The sequence below is a fragment of the Canis lupus genome, chromosome 28 (genome assembly GCF_003254725.2).
Source record: "Canis lupus dingo isolate Sandy chromosome 28, ASM325472v2, whole genome shotgun sequence".
In the NCBI taxonomy this organism is placed as follows: Eukaryota; Metazoa; Chordata; class Mammalia; order Carnivora; family Canidae; genus Canis; species Canis lupus.
In genome coordinates this window covers 126,202-149,222 of record NC_064270.1, presented here as the reverse complement: position 1 = coordinate 149,222, position 23,021 = coordinate 126,202, and the positions used below count along the sequence as shown (strand labels likewise).

The following is a 23,021-nucleotide window of genomic DNA, read 5'->3' as shown; positions in this document are numbered from 1 at the left end:
AAGTAGGCTCCCCACTGAGCAGGGAACCTGACACAGGGCTCAGTCCCAGGACCCTGGGATCATACTTAAGCCAAAGGCAGATGCTTAACTGAGTGAGCCACCCAGGCACTGCCCATATTTCATTTTAAATAAAAATAGAAGTTTTTAAAAAATATTCTTCCCTCATAGAAAGAATATTTGCTATGATTTTTAAAAATTGTCTCCTTTTTTATGAATTACTGGCTATCTTTATATATTTAGTGATTGTTTTTCCAATTTATTCATATTTACAAGGGGAAGTTTATGTTTACTATGTTGGGATCTGAGAAGGGTTCTGTCAGAAATTGTATAAGGTCCTGTTCAGTTATCTTTGTTTTACCCTATTGGCCAGATAAGTGGTCCTCTTGAGTAGTAGGGAGGGGCTATTAGTGAGACTGCTGCATGGCAGGAAAGCTCTATCCTTTGCTGAGGGCATTTATTATCTCAACATTTTGCCAACTTTGCTTTGATTAGCATGCTGCTTCACTCAGTGAATGCTGAGGATGGACATAAAAGTTGGCTGCCATGTATTTTGGGCATTGGTAGAATTCCATTAATCCTAGAGTTTGTGTCTGATCAACTATCACGGTTGATTTTTTCTTATTCTGGGCTCTACTGCTCTGGGCTTGCAGGTTCTCTGCATTTGTAGGAGAATAGCATTCACTTGCTCCCTCAGATGACTCCTCCTTTGCTGTGTTCAGTTGCAGACTAGTAGGTAACTCCCTTGGCCTAATCCTACCTGTGCCATACCTAACAGAAATCTCCCAAAGTGTCTGGACACTGATGGCATTCTTCTCTGATCAGTAGAAAAAGATGGAAACAAATAATACTCCTCATTGTATATTTTGTAGGTCATGCCAATAGGTTTGGAAGAGGGAAGAATTTAAATTCATGGACTCATATAACTCCTCCTATGCCATCTTCTCAACTGGTCAAAGAGAGAAATGGATTTACCAGTATGGAATATGTTCATGAATCCAGGGTGTATTGTATCTCCTACTTTTCCTTTATCAACCAGATATTTCTGTTTTTATGATAGATGATTCAACACGCGTTCCTCTTGGAGAAAACAAGGACTACATCAATGCTAGCTATATTAGAATAGTCAATTCTGGAGAAGAATATTTTTATATTGCTTCTCAAGGACCACTGCCAAGTACCATAGATGACTTTTGGCAAATGGTTTTAGAGAATAACTCTAATGTTATTGTCATGATAACCAGAGAGATAGAAGGTGGAGTTATCAAATGCCACCATTACTGGCCCATTTCTATGAAGAAGCCTTTGGAATTGAAAAACTATCGTGTCTTCCTGGAGAACTACCAGATACTCCAATATTTCATCATCCGAATACTTCAAGTTGTGAGGAAGTCTGTAAGTTTCAAAAAATCAGTATGAGATATATATTTCATTAGATAAGCCACACGTCAGGATGAGAAGTTAGGATTAGGATGTGTTATAGACTGGGGGTACTTTTTGAGTAACTTGTTTTTGTTTCTCCCTGGTACCAGAAGCTAAGACACCACTGTGTCTGTTTCTGCTTTACCAAACTCTGACTGGAGAAATGAAAAACCTAAATAGAAGAGTTGGGGTGGGAAGCATCAGTACTAGAAGTTTCCTAATCCTGGGATGTCCTTTGGCTGCTTCTGCTGAGTGTGAGAGATATGTATTGAGTCTTTAAGGTATAGTTCTAACCACTGTGCCAGGCACTCACTACCTTACCAACTAGTGGAGATTTGGGTATGCTTACTGATACATCCAGTTACTGTGCTCCATGGTAATGTGGGATGCTTTTAGGGCCTGGAATAGAAGTACTTAGCTTCACTTAGGGTTTGGGGGAAGGTTTGTTGGAGGACGGAACATCTTGGTGGAGAACTACCCAAATGAGAAAGATGGAAAGAAAAAGTAAATAATCAAAATTCAAAATACCATGGGATATGGATAGAAAATTATAGGCAGTTAAGTGTTTCAGGAATGTAAAAATTTAATGCCAGGGAACAATGAGAGGGGATATGAGGCTATAGAAAGTAAGCAGAGACTAATCAAAACGTAAAATATCTTGGATTTCTGTTAAGGAGCACAAACTTTATCATGAAGATAATTGGGAGACATTGAAGAATTTCCATAAGCAGGTGCCATGATCAACCAGGGCAGTGACATTGAGATGGAAAGCAGAGACTTTAGTATCTTTTTATATAAAGTTGACAGACATTTGTGTGACTTGTGACTTTTTTTTATGACTTGTGACTTATAAGTGACCAGAAGGAGTGGTCAAAATTAAGCTATCCAATACAATAGCCACATGTGGCTATTTAAGCTTAAATTTAAATTATTTAAACTTAAATGAAACAATAAATTCAGTGTCTTACTTGCAGTAGCCACATTTCTAGTGTTTAGTTACATGTCACTAGTGGCTATCACATTGGGCAGCACCGATGTAGAACATTTGCATCATTGTAGAAAGTTCTCTTGGGAAGTGTTGATCTAGAATAACTCATAGCTTTTTTTTAAAAAGATTTTATTTTATTTATTCATGATAGACACAGAGAGTGAGAGAGAGGCAGAGACACAGGCAGAGGGAGAAGCAGGCAGAGGGAGAAGCAGGCCCCATGCATGGACCTGATCCTGGGTCCCCAGGATCACACCCCGGGCTGCAGGCGGCACTAAACCGCTGCACCACCAGGGCTGCCCTCATAGCTTTAATAGATTCAAAAAATAGAAAAGAAATGGCTTACAGGAGAAGGTGATGAGTGACATTACTCTAAGTGGATTTGATTAGTAGGCAGGTGATACATGTGTTCAACAGGAATAAAAGGAATGGGAGTTAAACAGGAAGCCTGACTGATGAGTCATCACCAAAGAAGTTGATTGGAGTCCAAACAGTAACTGGGAAAAGAATTGCTGGAAATGCTGAAGTTGGAACCCATTAATTTTCTATAGCAATAAAATAAATATGTACCTACATGATGATTTTCTTCCCAGCAGCCTAACTATGGGGCTCCTGACCACAGGCTCATGGACTGACCCAGGGTGGGGTGTTGTCCACTACATGTGCTAAAATTCAAAGGATGAAAAGAGTTAACAATTTGGTAGGAGAATTATTCCCATAATCAGCCATGAAGTCTAACTTTAGGAGGACAGATGGAACCAGGAGCCAGTAAAGTAGGAATAAGTGGATGGCATAAAGGACAGAGGAGCTCCATTTGGTCACATTGTTGCTAGAGTGGAAGTGAAGCACAGATGGGGTGGTAGAACATGAGCTTCTGGTCAGAAAGTGATGTTGGAATTTAAGAACTAAGAGATTTTTGATACTAGACATTATAGGTAGTGGTAAGTTCAAGGAATGACCATCACTGTGAGGACTAGTATCCCCTGCAAGAGAGAAATACAAATGCTATGAGGTTAGAGCATCCATTGGGTTATTGAGACCCCAGATTTGCCCTGGATGATGTCAGAGTCTGTGGGAGAGAGAATGTCAGGCCCTTCAGTGAATGTGGCAGATGCACAGGAAGCTAAAGCCACTGGGTGATAGCAATGAAAAGTTGAAGCTAAAAGATATGAAACTCTGTAGGAAGAGGGAGTTTTTACACAGAAGAAATGATGGATTGGGAAAAGGAGTGGGCAGCAAGGAGTGTGCAACCTAATCTCTCTGCTCCGTGAGACCTGGAGAATGGGAGAATAGATGGCCTCCGTAAGGAGGCTCTAAAGAGTGAGGTGCTATTGGGAGGCAAGGAAGGAAGTGGAAGAAGTCTTTAGGGAAATAATGAGAGTTTCGAAGAGTTCACTGGGGGATGTGGCACCTGAGTGCAAAGGGAGAAGTTGATGAGATAAAGGAATAGGGTGGGAGGTAAAGATGGAATTGAAAAGGATGAGGATTGGCACATAGATGGTGACCAGGGAGGCCAAGAACGATGGCTGACACTGATGGCTTGCTGGCTGTGTGCTAGGCATTGCACTTGGCCGTGCATCTGGAGACTCGCCTCAGCCCTCACTCCCCTAAAACTTGTTGATTCCCTCCTATATTAACCAGGTATTGTGCAGGGTGCTGGAGACAAAACACAGACACAGTCTCAAGTCTTAGAGTACTTAGGGTCTAGTGGGAAAGGAAGTTCCAGCTGACACATGAGGCACATGTTATGGCAGAAGAAAGACAGCCTGCTTGGAGAGAATAGGCAAGTGTAAGGCACAGAGGAATGATCTGTTTGCAAGGACTCAAAGGATCTGTTTGCTGTGGAGCCTTGGCAAGGGGTTGGTGGCCTTTGGGCTGAGGCCCACAAGCTTCACGTTTGAAGAATCTGCATCAGCATTTCTGTCCAAATGGTATTAGGTCAGAAAAGTGGTGAGGTCCACATTTGTGCAGATTCTTAGTGGTTACCAGTGGCAGGAGAGATTTAACCCCTGAAATATTTGGTAGGGTTACAGCTGCCCTCAACCTGGGGCCTTCACAAGGTTTGCAATTGCAAGGATTGTTTGTATTACTCAATTTCATGTACCAATGATTCAAACTTGAGTTTTCTATTTGGGACTTAGGATAACTTCATTTCTGTTTGGAACTCAGGAAAAAGGGGTGCATTAGGGAGAAGCAGGGTAGGAGTCAGAAACCCGGCCTGAGTTTTCCAACAAGGCTCCCCAGTGAAGTAAAATGAGCACTCCACATTGGGAAAGCATGGTCCCTTTGGAAGGTGTGATGGGTAAACTCAAAGTGCTTTATCTGTCAACACTGAGGAGAGTCTCATGACTGTACTCTCAGGGGGCTTAGCACGAGAGTAGGGTCACAGTTCACTCACTTGGTCATCACCTACCTACCCTGTCCTCATCACCAGAAGAGGTTGCGGTCCCGCTGGTCAAGCAACTTGGCAGTACCGACTTATTCTAATTAAATTTTATATAATAATATTTAAGCTAGGAGAATGTTTTTCTTGACATGTTACGCCATCTTTCACTCTGAGTTTTTGGGCTCTTGGTTTTTCTGCAGTACCGTGGTCCAAAAAAAAATGGTAGATTTGCCTTTAGGAGGCCCACATTATGGTCCCAGCTCTAAACATGTGAGCCTTCTGACCTGGCATACATCTCCCAATCACCCTAATCCTTACTCATCGTGTAATCCTTAATCATCTGTAAAATGGGAATAAAACAATACCTACTTCCCAGAGTTGATGTGAGGATTAAATGAAAGAATGCATGTAATGTCTCTACACGGTAACTGGCACACCGTGAGCACTTAATTCATGCTACCTGTTACTATTGTAATTTTCATTGTTGTATGACCATAGAACCATTATTATTATTATTATTATTATTATTATTATTATTATTTTTATATATGTATATGAGTAGTATATTAGAAATTGAATTGAGATCTTTAATATAAGAAATTGATAAATATCTTCCCCCTCCCTCCTCTTCCCTCCCTCTCTCTCTTTCTCTCTCCCCTTCTCTCCCTCCCCTTCTCTCTCAACAGACAGGAACTAGTCACTTTGTAAAACATGTGCAGTTCACCAACTGGCCAGACCATGGCACTCCTGCCTCTGTAGATGGCTTCATAAAGTACGTGCGTTTCGTGCGCAAGAGCCACCTTACAGGACCCATCCTTGTTCACTGCAGTGCTGGCGTGGGCCGGACGGGAGTGTTCCTATGTGTGGATGTTGTGTTCTGTGCCATTGAGAAGAACTTTCCCGTAAGTGTGTGAATTAAACAGATAACCGATGCTGTTAAACACTCTACTTGTAACAGCCTTCTAATACCTGGAGACCATGACTTGACCTTCAGGAGAACTCAGTAAAGAGAAAGCCTGTGAACTTTGGGGACCTGTTTCTAAATTCAGTGCTGCAGGTTCCTGGAGGTGGCTGTTATGATTACAGAATGCAAATGAATGGCATGGAACAGTGTTGGGAACACTGTAGAGGCACAGTGAATGGGAGTTCATTTCCCTTTCCTTCCTTCTACCCACAGAGATATATTTTTAAGTCTTGTTAAAGAATGTTGATGAAGTGTGCCTGTTTTTAATGAATACAAATGCATGCACATGAGCTTGTCAAAAAAAATGTAGGCCTTAGAGTTTTAATGAGAGGTCCCTAGCTTTGCCTGCCAGTTTTGCCTCATAATTTTGGTGACTTTGTGCACACTGCTCACCATCTTTGAAACCCAATTTTCTCATTTGTAAAATAAGTATAATAACATTGTTATGACAGTTTGCATCCATCATTAACAATTCTTTGCTTTCCTCCTAAATTTGGACCCAATTTTGGAGAGATAGACCCAAGCATTAGATATTGATTATACTATTACCTTTACTGTTTATTAAACTGCTTAGGGAATGTAAGCTGAGATTTGTGGCCAGAACAGCTGACTCACTGAACTGTTTTTCCTGTGCTGTGGAAGTGCAAAGGGGAAGAAATCTGTTTATTAGCAGGTGCCTGAGAAAATGGGCTACCAGGCATTTGCCCTGCCAGGCAAAATCCGTAGTTACTTTATTGTCACAGCAGTTAAATGTCTGCTCTCTCGGGTCTTCCATAATTAAACCCTAACAGTGGCAGGGGCTCTCCTATGGCAGCAGAATGGTTCTAGAACTTACCATCCTCAGGCCATATTATGTGGGCAGGTGGGAAGAGGGCCTCTCCCAGTAACTCCTTGGAGGACAGAGGGAATTTCTTTTTGTCAGAAGCTTGAGCATTCAATACCTCCCAGCATTTCACTGCTTCTGAGTTGCAGCCCCTTCCCCTGAACTAATCACTGTGGGAGACGCTGGTCTATTTAAGCCAGTCAGGACTACTCCCCAGGCATAAGGCTGAGAGTGAGAGAGGAATGGTTTTCCAAAGCAAACTCAGAGAATGAATGTAAACTAGAGAGCCCCCCTACCCCCACAAAAAGACCAGTGTGCTGAAAATTTAAGTAGTATAAGTCTGATACTATCCATTCCCATATATAACATTGTTTGATCCTTTTAGCAGAAAATGTGTTAGTATAATTTTCTTTTATATATTCCCCAACATAATTTCTTAAATAATTGGTTTATGTTTCTCCTTATTTTCTTGTAAAAACTCTAAATATTATATTTCACGATCCTAAGGAACACTGTTTTCTTTTTCATTATACCTTGTTGTTTTATTTTTTTTGTTGTTTTTTGTATATATTTTTTATTGGAGTTCAATTTGCCAACATATAGCATAACACCCAGTGCTTATCCTGCCAAGTGCCCCCCTCAGTGCCCATCACCCCAAACCCCCACCCGCCTCCCCTTCCACCACCCCTGTTCATTTCCCAGAGTTTGGAGTCTCTCATGTTCTGTCACCCTCACTGATATTTCCCACTCATTTTCTCTCCTTTCCCCTTTATTCCCTTTCACTATTTTTTATATTCCCCAAATGAGTGAGACCATATAATGTTTGTCTTTGTCCGATTGACTTATTTCACTCAGCATAATACCCTCCAGTTCCATCCACATTGAAGCAAATGGTGGGTATTTGTCGTTTCTAATGGCTGAGGAATATTCCATTGTATACATAAACCACATCTTCTTTTTTTTTTTAAGATTTTTATTTTTTTTAATTTATTTTTTATTGGTGTTCAATTTACTAACATACAGAATAACCCCCAGTGCCTGTCACCCATTCACTCCGACCACCCGCCCTCCTCCCCTTCTACCACCCCTAGTTCGTTACTCTGGGAAACGAAACCACATCTTCTTTATCCATTCATCTTTCGATGGACACCAAGGCTCCTTCCACAGTCTGGCTATCGTGGACATTGCTGCTAGAAACATTGCCTTGTAGTTTTATAATGTGTTTTATAATAAGTCATCTGTCAGTTTAACTGACAATGCTTTTCTTAGTGGTGCAGAAAATGATGCATGTGGTAATTAAGGATGCTTAGATTTGACAGAGTAATTAAAAAATAGAATATATATCCATTGTTTTCCTAACTGGCTTTCCATAGACATTTGAACTGTTAAATGTCCTTACTGATGCCCCTTTCTATTCATTTCAGAAATTTTGTCCACCAGAGCTACTCAAGAGTGTAGTCTTGGACCAGCACCAATCTGTGGATGTTTGTTTTCTACAGTAAGATAAGTTCCTAGAATTTGAGAGTAAGCATTTAGAAACTTCCAAAGCAGCTTGCTGTATTGCTATGATATCCAAGAGCATGACCAGTGGATTGGTCTTAGCAAATAGGGTGTAGACCAGTTTGTGTGTTGTGGAACTCACATGAGGAGGTGTATATTGCAGCAAACTGCATACCAGCTATGTTAGGCAGACAGTTGTGACCTGCAGCATTGCAATATTACAACTCTAAAGGATATGAAAAGCTAAAAATATATAACCATTTATTTCTTGTCTAATTGTTATTTTTATAGCCATTTTCATTTTTTCTTTTTCTACATGTTATTTTATTTATTTTTATTTTTTAAATAATAAATTTATTTTTTATTGGTGTTCAATTTGCCAACATACAGAATAACACCCAGTGCTCATCCCATCAAGTGCCCCCCTCAGTGCCCATCACCATTCACCCCACCCCCCACCCTCCTCCCCTTCCACCACCCCTAGTTCGTTTCCCAGAGTTAGGAGTCTTCATGTTCTGCCTCCCTTTCTGGTATTTCCTACCCATTTCTTCTCCCTTCCCTTCTATTCCCTTTCACTATTATTTATATTCCCCAAATGAATGAGACCATATAATGTTTGTCCTTCTCCAGTTGACTTACTTCACTCAGCATAATACCCTCCAGTTCCATCCACGTTGAAGCAAATGGTGGGTATTTGTCATTTCTAATGGCTGAGTAATATTTCATTGTATACATAAACCACATCTGCCATTTTCTTTTTTTTTAAGATTTTATTTATTTATTCATAGACAGAGAGAGAGAGAGAGAGAGAGAGAGGCAGAGGGAGAAGCAGGCTCCATGCAGGGAGCCCGATGTGGGACTCGATCCCAGGTCTCCAGGATCAGGCCCTGGGCTGAAGGCGGCGCTAAACCGCTGAGCCACCCAGGCTGCCCACATCTGCCATTTTCATTTTTAATCATGTCCACTTAAAAATTCTTAAAATATTGGAAACAAACTGGCTATTATCTTGCAGAAACACTGAGATTGCTCTGTATTTGAAACATTCTCGATCAACTTTTCCCCTCTAATAGTCTAGCATGCATGAAGAGTTGTTCATTATCAGTTACCATATTACCATATAATGAAGTGAATATTCCAAAATTTAGCACATTAGCCTTTATATAATTAAAAATTCTTACTACGCCACTATGCACACTACCAAATTTACCTGGCAGGTTTTGTGTTTTGTTAGTTTTTGTTTTTTTTGTAGCAAGATTCTCTTGATGAAGCCATATGATTTATCTTCTGGCAAAAATTCCTTGATCTGTGTAATACCTCAGACTGCTTTCTTGTCACTGCAGCTCTGCTACCAGAACATAATCCCTACACAAAACACAAGCTCCAAATCACATTTGTTAATAATGTAATACTTTGCATTTCTACACAGTTAGGAGCTAGTTAGTCAGTAATCATGTTCAAATAACACATATACAGAAAGAATCAATGTTGGCAATATCTCTGTATTCATTAAGTTGCAGTGGTAAATACTTCGATACTTTTATTTGCTTCATAAGCTAGTATCATTAGCCAGTCCCTGAATTTGTCAAGCTGCCATATCATTAGGAAATGATACTTTCTGTGGCCTCTCCCAGTTTATCCAGGCCAGTGGAGCATGCAGCCCTGAACCATTGCCCAGCCTCTCCACCAGTGGGCTGTGAGCACAGTGTGGGAGAAAAAATGGTGTTTTAACTGTATTTTTTTCTGTGTTTTATGTTTTACATTCAAGTCCATAATCCATTTTGAGTTAATTTTTGTATAAGATGTGAAGTTTAAGTCAAGGTTTACTTTATTTTTTGCCTACAGATGTCTAATTTTCTAGCACCATTTGTTGAAAAAGCTGTTCTTCCTCCACCAAATTGCTTTTGCACTTTGTCAAAAATCACTGGGTATGTTTGTATGGGCCATTTTCTGGTTCTGTATTTTGTTCCATTGATCTTGGTATCCTGCCAATACCACTCCATAGATTCCTGTATACAGTCTTAACATCAGGTAGAGTAATTCCTTTATTCTTGTTTTTCAAAATTGTTTTAACTCTTATAGTTTCTGTGTTTTCCCATAAAAATTTTAGAATTAGCTTGTCTACAGCTACAAAAAAGCTTACAGGGATTTTGATAGGAATTGCTTCAAATCTTTAGATCAGTTTGGGGAGAATTGACATTTTGCTATGTTGAATCTTCCAATCCATGGACATGGTATGTCTCTCAATTTATTTACATCTTCTTTGATTTCTTTCATCAGCATTTTGTCATTTTTAGCATATAGATTCTATATGTGTTTTGTTATATTTATCATATTTCATTTTCTTGGAGCAATTGTAAATGGTATTGTGTTTTTACTATCAGCTTCCACATATTCATTGTTAGTATATAGAAATATTACTATATATATATATATATATATAGTATATATAGAAATATATATAGAAATATATATTATATTATTATATAATTATTATTATATTATATAATATATTATATTATATATTTATATATAATATATATAAACTATATATAGAAATGTGTTAATCTTGTATGCTGTGATTTTATTGAACTCACTAGTTCTAAGAGGATTTTTTGGGGGGAGGGTGTTTCTATTTTGTTCTGTTTCTAGATTCCTTGCTATTTTCTATGTAGATAATCTAGTTACAAATAGGGACAGATTTATCTCTTCCTTTCCAACATGTATGCCTCTTATTTCTTTTTCTGGCCTTATTAAGCTACCTAGAACTTTAAGTATTAGTTTAAATACAGGTGGTGAAAGCAAACATTCTTGCCATCACTAATATTAGGGGGAAAGCAAATTAAAATAATTCATTTTGTGAAAGACCTTTGAAGAGAATGAAAAGACAAACTGCAGATTTGGAGAAACTGCAAAATCACATATCCAACAAAGGTCTTACATTTAGAAATAGAAAGCATCCTCAAAACTCTGTAGTAAAGAACAAAAAACAAAAAGGCAGCCCAGTTAGAAAATGGGTAAAAGAAAAAAAAATCACCTGCAGTATTTTCCTCCCAAATGCCTTATATGGAAGCTGCAACATCCTATTCCCCCTCATCTGTAGTCACCAGAGGGATGGGTGGGAACATACATGCCATAAATGAGTATTAGCAAGGATGCATTTTCCTCATTTGCCACATGTAGAGTGACCCAAGGCAGCCCAGGAAAATTCTGCCTACAGTGGTACCCAAAAAGTATTGTTAAAGGCCTTTGCTTCTCTCTACTCCAGACCAGCTATCACCTTAAAAAAAAAAGAAGAAGAAAATGGGTAAAAGATACGAACAGACATTTCATCAAAGAGGATTAAAAGATGACAAATTGCCATATGAAAAGATGTTCAGCTTCATTAGCTTTTGGGAAAATGAAATTAAAACTATGTAAAACTATGATGAAATATCACTAGACATCTGTCAGAAAGACTAATATAAAAAATAATGATACCACCAAACACTGAGTAAGAGATGAAGAAACTGAATTAATCATTTGTTGCTTATGGGAATATAAAATGGTATGTACTCATTCTAGAAAATATTTTTATGATTTCTTTTCTTTTTTTAGAGAGAAAGAGTGCACAAGTGCAAGGTAGGGGTAGGGGCACAGGGAAAGAGAGATGTGGTCTTGCTGAACATGACTGGTCCTCAGCTTGCACCACTTGTGACTCTCCAGGCAAGTTCAGCAACACCTGAGCTGGTCTATTATCCTGTTCCACTGGTGATGCTCCTTGATGCTGCACCACTGTCACATTACCAGAGAGTTTCTAAACACTTACTACCAGTTTCTGGACTCATATTACTGTGGAATAGTAACTGGTGCACACCTGCACCAGTTTAGCAACCTCACTGGGTAAGCTGGTCTCCATGCACAGCTGCAGAGTCTGGTATTAGGGTAACAGTGCTCGGAGTCTCTCTCGAGTTGAGAGGGCTCTTCAAATGAGAAATAGCTGTATTACTATTGTGGCCAGAAAAAAAGTATTCTATGCTTCAGACTTTTCGAGATTTTTTTTAAAGATTTTTAAAAATCTATTTATTCATAAGAGACACACACAGAGAAAGAGAGGGGAGAGAAAGAGAGAGAGAGAGAGAGAGAGAGAGGCAGAGAGAGGCAGAGACACAGGCAGAGGAAGAAGCAGACTCCATGCAGGGAGCCTGACTTGGGACTCGATCCTGGGTCTCCAGGATCATGCCCTGGGCCAAAGGTGGTGCTAAACCACTGAGCCACCCAGGCTGCCCCTTTTCCAGAATTATAGTGCTGCTTTAGGTTTTCCCTTTGGAGAACAGAAAAGTAGACACAGGCAAATTTGTTGTTATTTCTTTTGGAGAGCATTTCTCATCATAAATTATTGCTTCCTGCTTTTTCCTGGGAACCATTTTAAACTAAAATCTTCCTTATCCATTAGATGAGGTTAAAAATAGTACATTTTCTTATAGCTGAAAATGAGAGCTTTCTGGTTAAATCTTGACATCTCTTTTACTGGAAAGAATTAATGGAGTACTCATTTGGCAGTCTGTGGGTTTGTGTTTTCCACCTATGTGAATAATACAAAATCACTGTCATCCTGTTGCAGTTCAACATCAGGAATATAGTGGCCCAAATGAGAGAACAGCGTTATGGCATGATTCAAACAAAGGTAAGCTCTCACTACATAAATTCTAATAAAAAGAATAATGAATATAAAGATTAACATGTATAGCATGTTACAATTTGTAAATCTCTTTTACCTACAGGATGTCATTGAATTCTCACTGTTTGGGGTAGACATTAATTTTTTCTAATATTACCTTCATGTTCTGAATAATTAAGCCTGTTCTGAGGGATTATTCATATAGCATGTAGAGGAGTCAGGAGGGAAACAGGTTTCCTGATGCCCAAATGCTTTGTCCATAATGCCATGTTATTTAAGTAATATATCTAAAGTTATTCATAGGTTTCTTTTTTTTATTTATTTACTTATGATAGTCACAGAGAGAGAGAGAGGCAGAGACACAGGCAGAGGGAGAAGCAGGCTCCATGCAGCGGGAGCCCGACGTGGGATTCGATCCTGGGTCTCCAGGATCGCGCCCTGGGCCAAAGGCAGGCGCTAAACCGCTGCGCCACCCAGGGATCCCTATTCATAGGTTTCTGATAGCCTCTAAATTATAGAAGTCATAGGCATGTCATAAAAAAGATAGCATTTATGTTACAGATTAGTTATTAATTAATCATTGGGAGGGGGAATCAAGAGAGTATGGATAATGAAAACAAACAAGAACTCCTAAATCTTTAGGTTGACCTCTTTTTAGGCCAATGTTAAATGATATTTGCTAAAATAAAATGATATTTTATTTGAACTTGGGTCACCTGAGAGACCTGAGGCTACACCTAAAAAAAAAAAAAAAAAAGGTTTAAATGTAATTTATCCAGGGAAATATAAGGAGGTTGAGATTGAGGGTGTTTCCCCTCTGTTCAGTTAAGCCTTGAGTTAACTCATTGACCAAGCACTATATTATAATCAGTTTCTTCCTGATATTTAGAAAAAAAATTTTTTTTCATAATGGAACTGGAGGGTATTATGCTGAGTGAAATAAGTCAATTGGAGGACAATCGTATGGTTTCACTCATATGGGGAGTATATGAAATAGTGAAAGGGATTATAAGGGAAAGGAGGGGAACTGAGTGGGAAAAATTAGAGAAGGAGACAAACCATGAGAGACTCCTAACTCGAGGAAACAAACAACAGGGGGTTGTGGAAGGGGAGGTGGGTGGAGGGATGGGGTAACTGGGTGATGGGCACTGAAGATGGCACTTAATGGGATGAGCACTGGGTGTTATACTATATGTTGGCAAATTGAATTTAAATAAACACATGTAAAATATATTTTTTCATGAATAAGCTCTTGGTTAAACATTTGCTCTTTTTAGGAGCTTTCCTTTATGGTTGAAAATTATAGCTATGTCTTCTGAAAATGGATATTAGTATTCAACTACTTAACATTCTGTTGTTTTTCATATATATGTATTTAGGAGCAGTATTTCTTTTGTTATAAAGTTGTGCTTGAAGTTCTTCAGAAGCTTCTGACTTTCGATTAAGAAAGACTTCTGTTGCCTCACTCTTGAAATCACCACTGGGCTTGGAGCTGCCTCATAAATGTTCCAGCTGTGCTGAAGGGCTTTGCTGATGCACACAATGTGCTTTCTTGGTGTATCATTTGACTTTCTTTCTGACAACTTCCTGAAGGCAGCATCATTTGGTTTGGGGTGAACAGTGTTTATCCATTAATCTTACTTAGATAATATCAAAATACCCTCCCACATTTTCCAGTGAAACAAAAGTTGCATAAAACAACTGCAGCCTATTTGGCTGCAGGGATTATGGAACCCAATAAAGGACTTAAACTATATTCATTAATATGTTATTTGGACAGGCAGCTAAAGGGAGCTGAGAGTTTCCAGGACCTTATAAAGCCCGTAATCTGGGGAAATACAGGGCCAATAAATGCAGGATCACATCATGAGGTCTTACAGGCCTTTTCAAGATGGATACTTCTCCATGTTTTTTAGCTAGAGTCTCTGCTTTTAGCTGGTATTTGAATAACTCAGTTCCATAATTAGGATGGATTGACTTTCTACACACATTGAATTCCATTTTCCTATAGTTTCATGCTCTTGGGGTGGGGCGGGGCGGGGAGCGGGGGTTCCAGGGACCTCAGAGGACAAGCTGCCTTGCTAGAGCAGCTGCACAAGGACCTGTTGGTCTGGGAAGTATTTCATGGGTGGGCAGAGTTCCTCTGCTCCATCACATGAGCTCACTGATGAACATTCCAAAACTAAAATAGATGTTTATATAGAAAAGTCCAAGAGGAGATTTTTGCCCAGCTTGAGTTCTTTCCTATCCCACCCTAACACTTGACATATTACTCAGTCTGCTTTGTTAAAAGCACATATTACATTTTACTTGCTTCTTACTCTTTGCCCTTTATCTAACCAATAAACTTTGATATAAGCATTATTACATAATTCTGTGTATCTCTTACACCAGATATATTTCTCAAACTAAGATCTATAATAGTTTTTTTTTTCAGATTTCCATGAAGTCATTCCTTTCCATTACTGCCCCACCTCTGCTGTAACATTTAGAAGTTGGCTTTGGGAGGCAGGTTTTGGAAAACCAAAGTCATAGTTGTGAAAATGAAAACTTCCATATTCTCTTATTGAAAATATGTGGCCATTATTACATCCATATTATTATAGAACTTTGCCTCATATAATTACAGTGATATTTTGGTCAAGGAATTTTAGTGATCAGTTATACCTGATTATAAGCTATAAAACATTTGCTACATGTCTTTGTACAATGTAATTCAGTGGAGATCAGAATATTCTGTATTATATTGAGAAAATTTCTAATATTAATGTAAATCTTGAATTTTTAAGAGGCTTATTTTATTCACTTGGCTGAATGGATATTTGAATTTGTGGAATTAAACTTGATAATTTTCATTTTAGAAATATATCTCAGAAATGTATTTTATATTAAATCAAATTGATAATTCTACCTATTTATGTTGTTCATTTAAATAATAGTCTATGCTAAACATTAGTTTCATTTTGATTATTGGCCCTTAATATTTGTATACAAAATTTTATTTTCTCTCTGTTACTGTAAAATAATAGTTATAATGTACAGCAACATTCCTGAGAAGGTTCTATGCTGTTATTTAAATGAAAAGACTTACTATGTATTGCCTGAAGTATTTTTATTATCTAGGTCTTGAAATGTTCTTATAAAGAAAAATGCCACAATTTTGATGGTAAACATGTTTCTTCTTTAATGTGTGTGCCTCATATTTTTATAGCTGGGCTAATTTTTAGCTTTTCAGGGAAATTAAATAAGATAATGTGGAAATACTGATTGCACTTGTTTTATTTAATTTTTGGAAAGTGAACTCCAAATTGAAAACTTTTGACTAATTGAAATACTAAGTTTCCTACCAATAATAAATCAATGTTAGCCTAGGATATGAATATGAAACTCTCACTGACACCTTTGTGAGTATATGAAAGCTTATTTAGATGAACTTTTAAACTATTTAAATAAAAGCATATATGCATTTATTAACTTTCAGCTTTAAATATATATCTTTAAAGTTGCATATGCTTGATGGACTTACATGTTGGGCCAAAGCTTTTCAGAAATAAACATTGTAGGTTTTATTCTCATATAAGTCTTGGTAATTTATTTTTACCTGGGCTTTTCACCCCTAATCTATCTAGAATATTATTGAATTTTCAATTAACTTTACATTTACTACTCAAAGGTCATTTTAGTGATTTATTCTTACTGAAAAATCTTAAATGAAAATGCCTCAAGTAACTCTAAAACATAACGGTTTCATTTCTGACTTATTTTTTCATAATCCCTGGGAAGAATTACTTTTCTTATATGTTGTCTTGAGGATTAAGTAATGGAACCAGAAAATTCGGAAAGTATTCATTAAGTAGAAACAGGTCAGTGGCACTCAGTGGAGTACCCCCTTTGTCTACAACTATAATAATCAAAAAGCAGTGAGTAACCTCATCATGAAACAATTTGAATTACAAGGGATCTTAAAACATACCTAATGTAACTACTGTATCTGAAACTTGAAAGTGATAAAGAACATTTTTTTCATAAACTAATAGCAACATCATATTGGGAGGTGAAAAAAATAGAGCCTTCTCATTAGCAAAACAGTAACACCTGTTAGCACTATAGGATTGCTCTAGAGTTGGATAGCCACTGCAGAAGAACTACAAAAAGTAATAACTGGTATAAATATTGGAAAGTTAGAACAGAATGATCTTTTGTTTGTATATTTGCCCACATAGAAATAATAGACTCAACTAAAATGTGGTATTGGAAATATCATTCTGATGTCTGGAGACAAGATGACTGTAAAAATTAATCTTTTTCTATATCAGGAGTCATCAGATTATGGCTTACATGTAAAATCTGACAATGACTTTTTGTCTGTTTTGTAAATAAAGTTTTATGCCCATTTGTTTATATATTGTCTATGGCTGCTTTTGTGCTATAGTGGCAATGGCCAGTTAACAGTGGCAGAGATCATATGGCCCATAAAGCCCAGAACTCTTTACCATCTGGCCCTTTAAAGGAAAAGTCAGCCACCCTCTGTTCTATATCTTCAATAGGGAAAATGCCTCTGAGCAACAGGAAGATGTAAAATATATAAAATACTTAAGATTTAAGACTTAACTTTCCAAGAACTTGACCCCTTGGTGCTCGCATTCTAAATGAATAGGAAATCCATGAAAAGATATAAGATATTTTTGAAAAAGAAGAGGTTAACCAAAAAAAAAAAAAAAAAGAAGAGGTTAACTAGATTGAATTTAAATTTTAATTTTTTTTAAGAAAAGAAAAAGCGAAGGTAATTGTGGGAGAGAGCAATAATCAAAGTATTATCTAAAGGCACAGTTAATTCAAACCATGTGATTCTGGCTCAGGGATATACAAATGGATCAATGGAATGAAATAGTCAAGAAGGAGACTCAACAGACTCATATATATTTGTGAATCTACTGTATGTTAAAGGTAGCATTTCAAATCCAGAGCTTCAAAATTTATGAAGCAAAAACTGATAGAACTGATAAAACTAGAAAGATAGACAAGACCACAATTGTATTTGGAGATTTCACCATTCCTTTCTTAGTAATTGATAGACTAAGTAAACAAAAGCCTCAGTAAATATATAAAAGATTTGAATAACACTCTAAACCAGTTTGAACTAATTGACATTTCTAGAGCACTGCACCAAAGTACAGCAGAATACACATTTTTTCAAGCGCACGTGGGACATTCACCAAGAGTGATTATATATTTGGGTCATAAAATAAACCTCAATATAATTCACAGGAAAAGAACTATAGAAGTATGCTTATGGACTTAACTAGAAATCAATAACATAAAGATATTTCAAAAATTCCAAAATATTTGGAAGTTAGACAGTATACTGCTAAATAACTTATGAGTCAAGGAAAAAAAATCACAAGAGAAGTTAGAAAATATTTTGAAATAAATGAAAATAAAAACAGAACATGTGAAGTGCAGTGACATATTTTCATTTATTTTGGAGAGAGTCATTTGCTTAACTTAGGCCATGCTGAATTTGTTATGCATATGGGGGGACCTCCAAATGGCTCTACAAGACTGGCCTGAAGACCTAGATCCTGAAGAATGTTTGCCTTGAAGGCAATACTTGAAAGTATGGGAATAGATGAGCTCCCCGAAGCAAGTGAGATGGAGACCAAGGGCAGAGTCCTGGAGCATGTCAACATTCATTCCTTAACTGCCCTTCATGGCCCAGCCTAAAAGCCACCTCTTCCATGAAGCCTCCTAATACTCATCTCCCCTTCCTCTGATTCCTTCATCAGTGTTTCTCAAACTCTGTCGTAAAGAACTCACTTTATTTACAAACAGATGGACCCCCAACAGCCAATATACCCATCAGATATTTACTGGGAAATGTGGTGGGCTAATTTGAGGATAGCAGCTGAAGCTAGATGGTTGTCTATTTCAAAAGTGAGTAAGTGTAAGGAGCACTTGATAACGCCTACAGGGATTGAGATAATCTAGCTTTTATCTATTCTAAAAGCTCATCAGCTAATACTCCCTTCCATAACCAAGTCCCACACTGAGGAGAAACTGGAATCAAGATTGAGCAAAACAGGGGTAATATTGGTGAAATGAAGAGAAGGTCCATATAAAAGTGAACAAGGGGAACAGAGGCAAAAAACCTCAGAAGTTAAGCTCAATGAAGTTACCAGAGCTATACGGACAAACCACCTAAAATTTTAGGAGAATTAAATTCACATAAAAATAGCACTAGAAAAGTATCATGATTAAATTCCATACAAATTACTAAAATAGCATCCCTATAGGTAATGAAGGTACACCAGAAAGACATGACCAAAAAGCAGATTAAAATTATAACATAGGGGCTTCTGCCTGGCTCACTGGTTGAGCATCTGCCTTTGGCTCAGGTGGAGATCCCCAGGTCCTGGAATCCAGTCCTGCGTCAGGCTCCCCTCAGGGGAGCTTCTCCCTCTGCCTGTGTATCCTCTCTCTGTGTGTCTCTCATGAATGAATAAATAAAATCTTTTAAAAAACAATCCAGAAGTGGACTCTCAACTTTATGGTCAACTAATATTCGACAAAGGAGGAAAGACTATCCACTGGAAAAAAGCCTCTTCAATAAATGGTGTGGGGAAAATTGGACATCCACATGCAGAGGAATTAAACTGGACCACTCTCTTGCACCATACACAAAGATAAACTCAAAATGGATGAAAGATCTAAATGTGAGACAAGATTCCATCAAAATCCTAGAAGAGAACACAGGCAATACCCTTTTTGAACTCAGCCATAGTAACTTCTTGCAAGATACATCCACGAAGGCAAAAAAAAAAAACAAAAGCAAACATGAACTATTGGGACCTCATCAAGATAAGAAGCTTTTGCACAGCAAAGGATACAGTCAACAAAACTAAAAGACAACCTGCAGAATGGGAGAAGATATTTGCAAATGACATATCAGATAAAGGGCTAGTATCCAAGATCTATAAAGAACTTCTTAAACTCAACACAAAAGAAACAAACAATCCAATCATGAAATGGGCAAAAGACATGAACAGAAATCTCACAGAGGAAGACAGAGACATGGCCAACAGGCACATGAGAAAATGCTCCGCATCACTTGCCATCAGGGAAATACAAATCAAAACCACAATGAGATACCACCTGACACCAGTGAGAATGGGGGAAATTAACAAGGCAAGGAATGACAAATGTTGGAGAGGATGTGGAGAAAAGGGAACCCTCTTACACTGTTGGTGGGAATGTGAACTGGTGCAGCCACTCTGGAAAACTGTGTGGAGGTTCCTCAAAGAGTTAAAAATAGACCTTCCCTACGACCCAGCAATTGCACTGCTGGGGATTTACCCCAAAGATACAGATGCAATGAAATGCAGGACACCTGCACCCCGATGTTTCTAGCAACAATGTCCACAATAGCCAAACTGTGGAAGGAGCCTCAGTGTCCATCGAAAGATGAATGGATAAAGAAGATGTGGTCTATGTATACAATGGAATATTCCTCAGCCATTAGAAACGACAAATACCCACCATTTGCTTCGACGTGGATGGAACTGGAGGGTATTATGCTGAGTGAAATAAGTCAATCAGAGAAGGACAAACATTATATGGTCTCATTCATTTGGGGAATATAAAAAAATAGTGAAAGGGAATAAAGGGCAAAGGAGAAAAAATGAGTGGGAGATATCAGGAAGGGAGACAGAACATGAAAGACTCCTAACTCTGGGAAACGAACTAGGGGTGGTGGAAGGGGAGGTGGGCGGGGGGTGGGGGTGACTGGGTGACGGGCACTGAGGGGCGCACTTGACAGGATGAGCACTGGATGTTATTCTATATGTTGGCAAATTGAACACCAATAAAAAATAAATTTATTATTAACAATAAATTAAAAAAAGAAAAATAAATAAAAATAAAACATTCTAAGGTCCTTGCATTATTCAAGAGAAGGGTAAATTTACCAGTTAGTGTTATATTTTGATAACTTTAAAAAGCTTTTTATGATATCTATTATAGCTGCTAAAAGAATAGAAAAAGAGCATGTAATCTACAAACTAAGAAGAGTAACAATGGGCAGGACAGAAAAAAAAAAGAAAAGAAACGTAGAGGGTGGTGCAAATAAAAAGCATGTAAGAGAATAGCTTGAAGCCCAAAGACATCAGTTATTACAATAAGTGATATGTGGGTCAAGTGCTTAAGGTAAATTATGAAAAACATCAAGAAACAAATCTAAAACACAAAGACATGAAAAGACTGAAAATAAAAGTAAAAAAAAAATGATGCAAACACCAGCCAAAAGAAAGTTGGTGTAGTATGCTACTTTTAGACAGCATGGAATTCAGGCAAAAGGCATTATTAGAGAAGTTCACTGGAAGTATATGACCATTCGAAATTTGCATATGCCTAATAACAGGACCTTAAAATACATAAAGCATATATACAAAATTCCACAGGTAAGGATGTCAGGGTGGCTCAGTGGTTGAACGTCTGCTTTTGACTCAGGGTGTGATCCCAGGGTCCGGGATCAAGTCTCACCTCGGGCTCCTACATAGAGCCTGCTTCTCTCTCTGCCTATCTCTCTCTCTCTCTCTCTCATAAATAAATAAAATTTTAAAAAAGAAAATTCTACATGTAGACTTACAGTTTTTGTTCTTTCATATCTCTGATTTCTTGGGGGCTTCAGAATTATTTGATAACTAGCTGTGTTGGAGGTATGAGACAAGCATAGGGTCTGTGTGTGTGCATGTGTGTGTGCATGTGTGTGTGTGTGTCTCCCATCTTAACTCCTCTCTCTAAAACTAGAAAATTCTAAAGAGATAGACAAGTACAAATAATGGTTGGAGATTTTCACCAGTCTCTCTTAGTAGATAATAGAACAAGTGAACAAAAATTATTGAAACTACAGGGATGCCTGGGGTGGCTCACTGGTTGAGCATCTGCCTTTGGCTCAGGGTGTGATCCTGGGGTACAGAGATCTAGTTCAATATCCTGCTCCTTATTGGGAGCCTGATTTTCCCTCTACCTATGCCTCTCTATGTCTCTCATGAATAAATAAATAAAATCTTTAAAAAATATATTGAAACTACAGAGAGAAGATAGACCTCTACACACCAGAGAGAAGCCTCAGAAGAAATCAATTTTACCAGCACGTTGTTCTTGGACCTTTAGCCAACCAAAGAACATATATAGTAGCTGCACACAACTACTGCAGAATGTAAATGTTTTCAAACCCTTGTGACCCATATAGTATGCTCCCACAAAAATGACCATACCTTGGAACATAATGTAAGTTCCAATTTATTCCAAAACTCATATTGAAATCATAGGCATTTTCTAAACGAAATGCAATTATGCTCGACATTAGTACTGATAACATATAATTGAAATTTAAGAAATGTATTTTCAAATAATAGAACAAAAGAATAATCATAATCAAATCACTCTTAAACTAGTAATGAAAATATTACATTGAGAAACTTATGAGACAGCTAAAGCAGTATTTAGAAGAGAATTTAGAATCTTAAATACATATATAGAAAAGACCCCATTATTTGTAATATCCAAGATATGAAAACAACCCAAGTGATTATCAATAGATGAATGAATAAAGATGTGATACACACACACACACACACACACACACACACACGAATACAATACAGACACAAAAAATGAAATTTTCCTATTTGTGACAACATGGATGGACCTTCAGGGCATTATGCTAAGTGGAATAAGTCAGAAAGATTAATACGACATGGACTCATCTATACGTGGAATTTAAACAAAACCAAACTCATAGAAAACAGATTGGTGGCTGTTCTAGGGAGGGTTAGAGGTAGGCAATATAGGTAAAGGGGATCAAATAAGGTACAAACTTTCCATTATAAAAGAAGTCTAGGCGATTTAATGTACAGCAGAGTGACTGGAGTTAATAATACTGTGTTCCACATTTGAAAATCATTAAAAGAGTAGATCTTAAAAGTCCTAATCCAAGAAAAAAAAATTTAACTATGTGTGGTGATGGACCTTAATGGAACTTACTGTGAGGATTGTTCTGCAGGATATACAAATACTGAATCATTATGTATATCTGAAACTATTATGCTGTTTTATGTCACATATATCTCAAATTTTTATAAATTTATTTTTTATTGGTGTTCAATTTGCCAACGTAAAGAATAACACCCGGTGCTCATCCTATGAAGTGCCCCCCTCAGTGCCTGTCACCCTGTCACCCCCACCCCCCGCCCACCTCCCCTTCCACCACCCCTAGTTCATTTC

At 37.7% G+C, this 23,021-nt stretch overlaps 1 protein-coding gene across 13 annotated transcripts in view; it reads left to right on the top strand.

The window, feature by feature from the left end:
* The window catches only part of PTPN20 (protein tyrosine phosphatase non-receptor type 20), a 123,829-nt gene extending 106,691 nt beyond the window's left edge, over positions 1-17,138 (top strand). For all 13 annotated transcript variants that reach the window (XM_025466295.3, XM_049103131.1, XM_049103129.1 and 10 more), the window contains 4 exons: positions 1,058-1,392; positions 5,480-5,695; positions 12,681-12,743; positions 14,117-17,138. In XM_025466295.3, the coding sequence (XP_025322080.3) occupies positions 1,058-1,392; positions 5,480-5,695; positions 12,681-12,743; positions 14,117-14,182 (680 nt within the window). In that variant the 3' untranslated portion in view covers positions 14,183-17,138. The remainder of the gene's footprint in view (positions 1-1,057; positions 1,393-5,479; positions 5,696-12,680; positions 12,744-14,116) is intronic.
* The last annotated feature ends 5,883 nt before the right edge of the window (positions 17,139-23,021 follow it).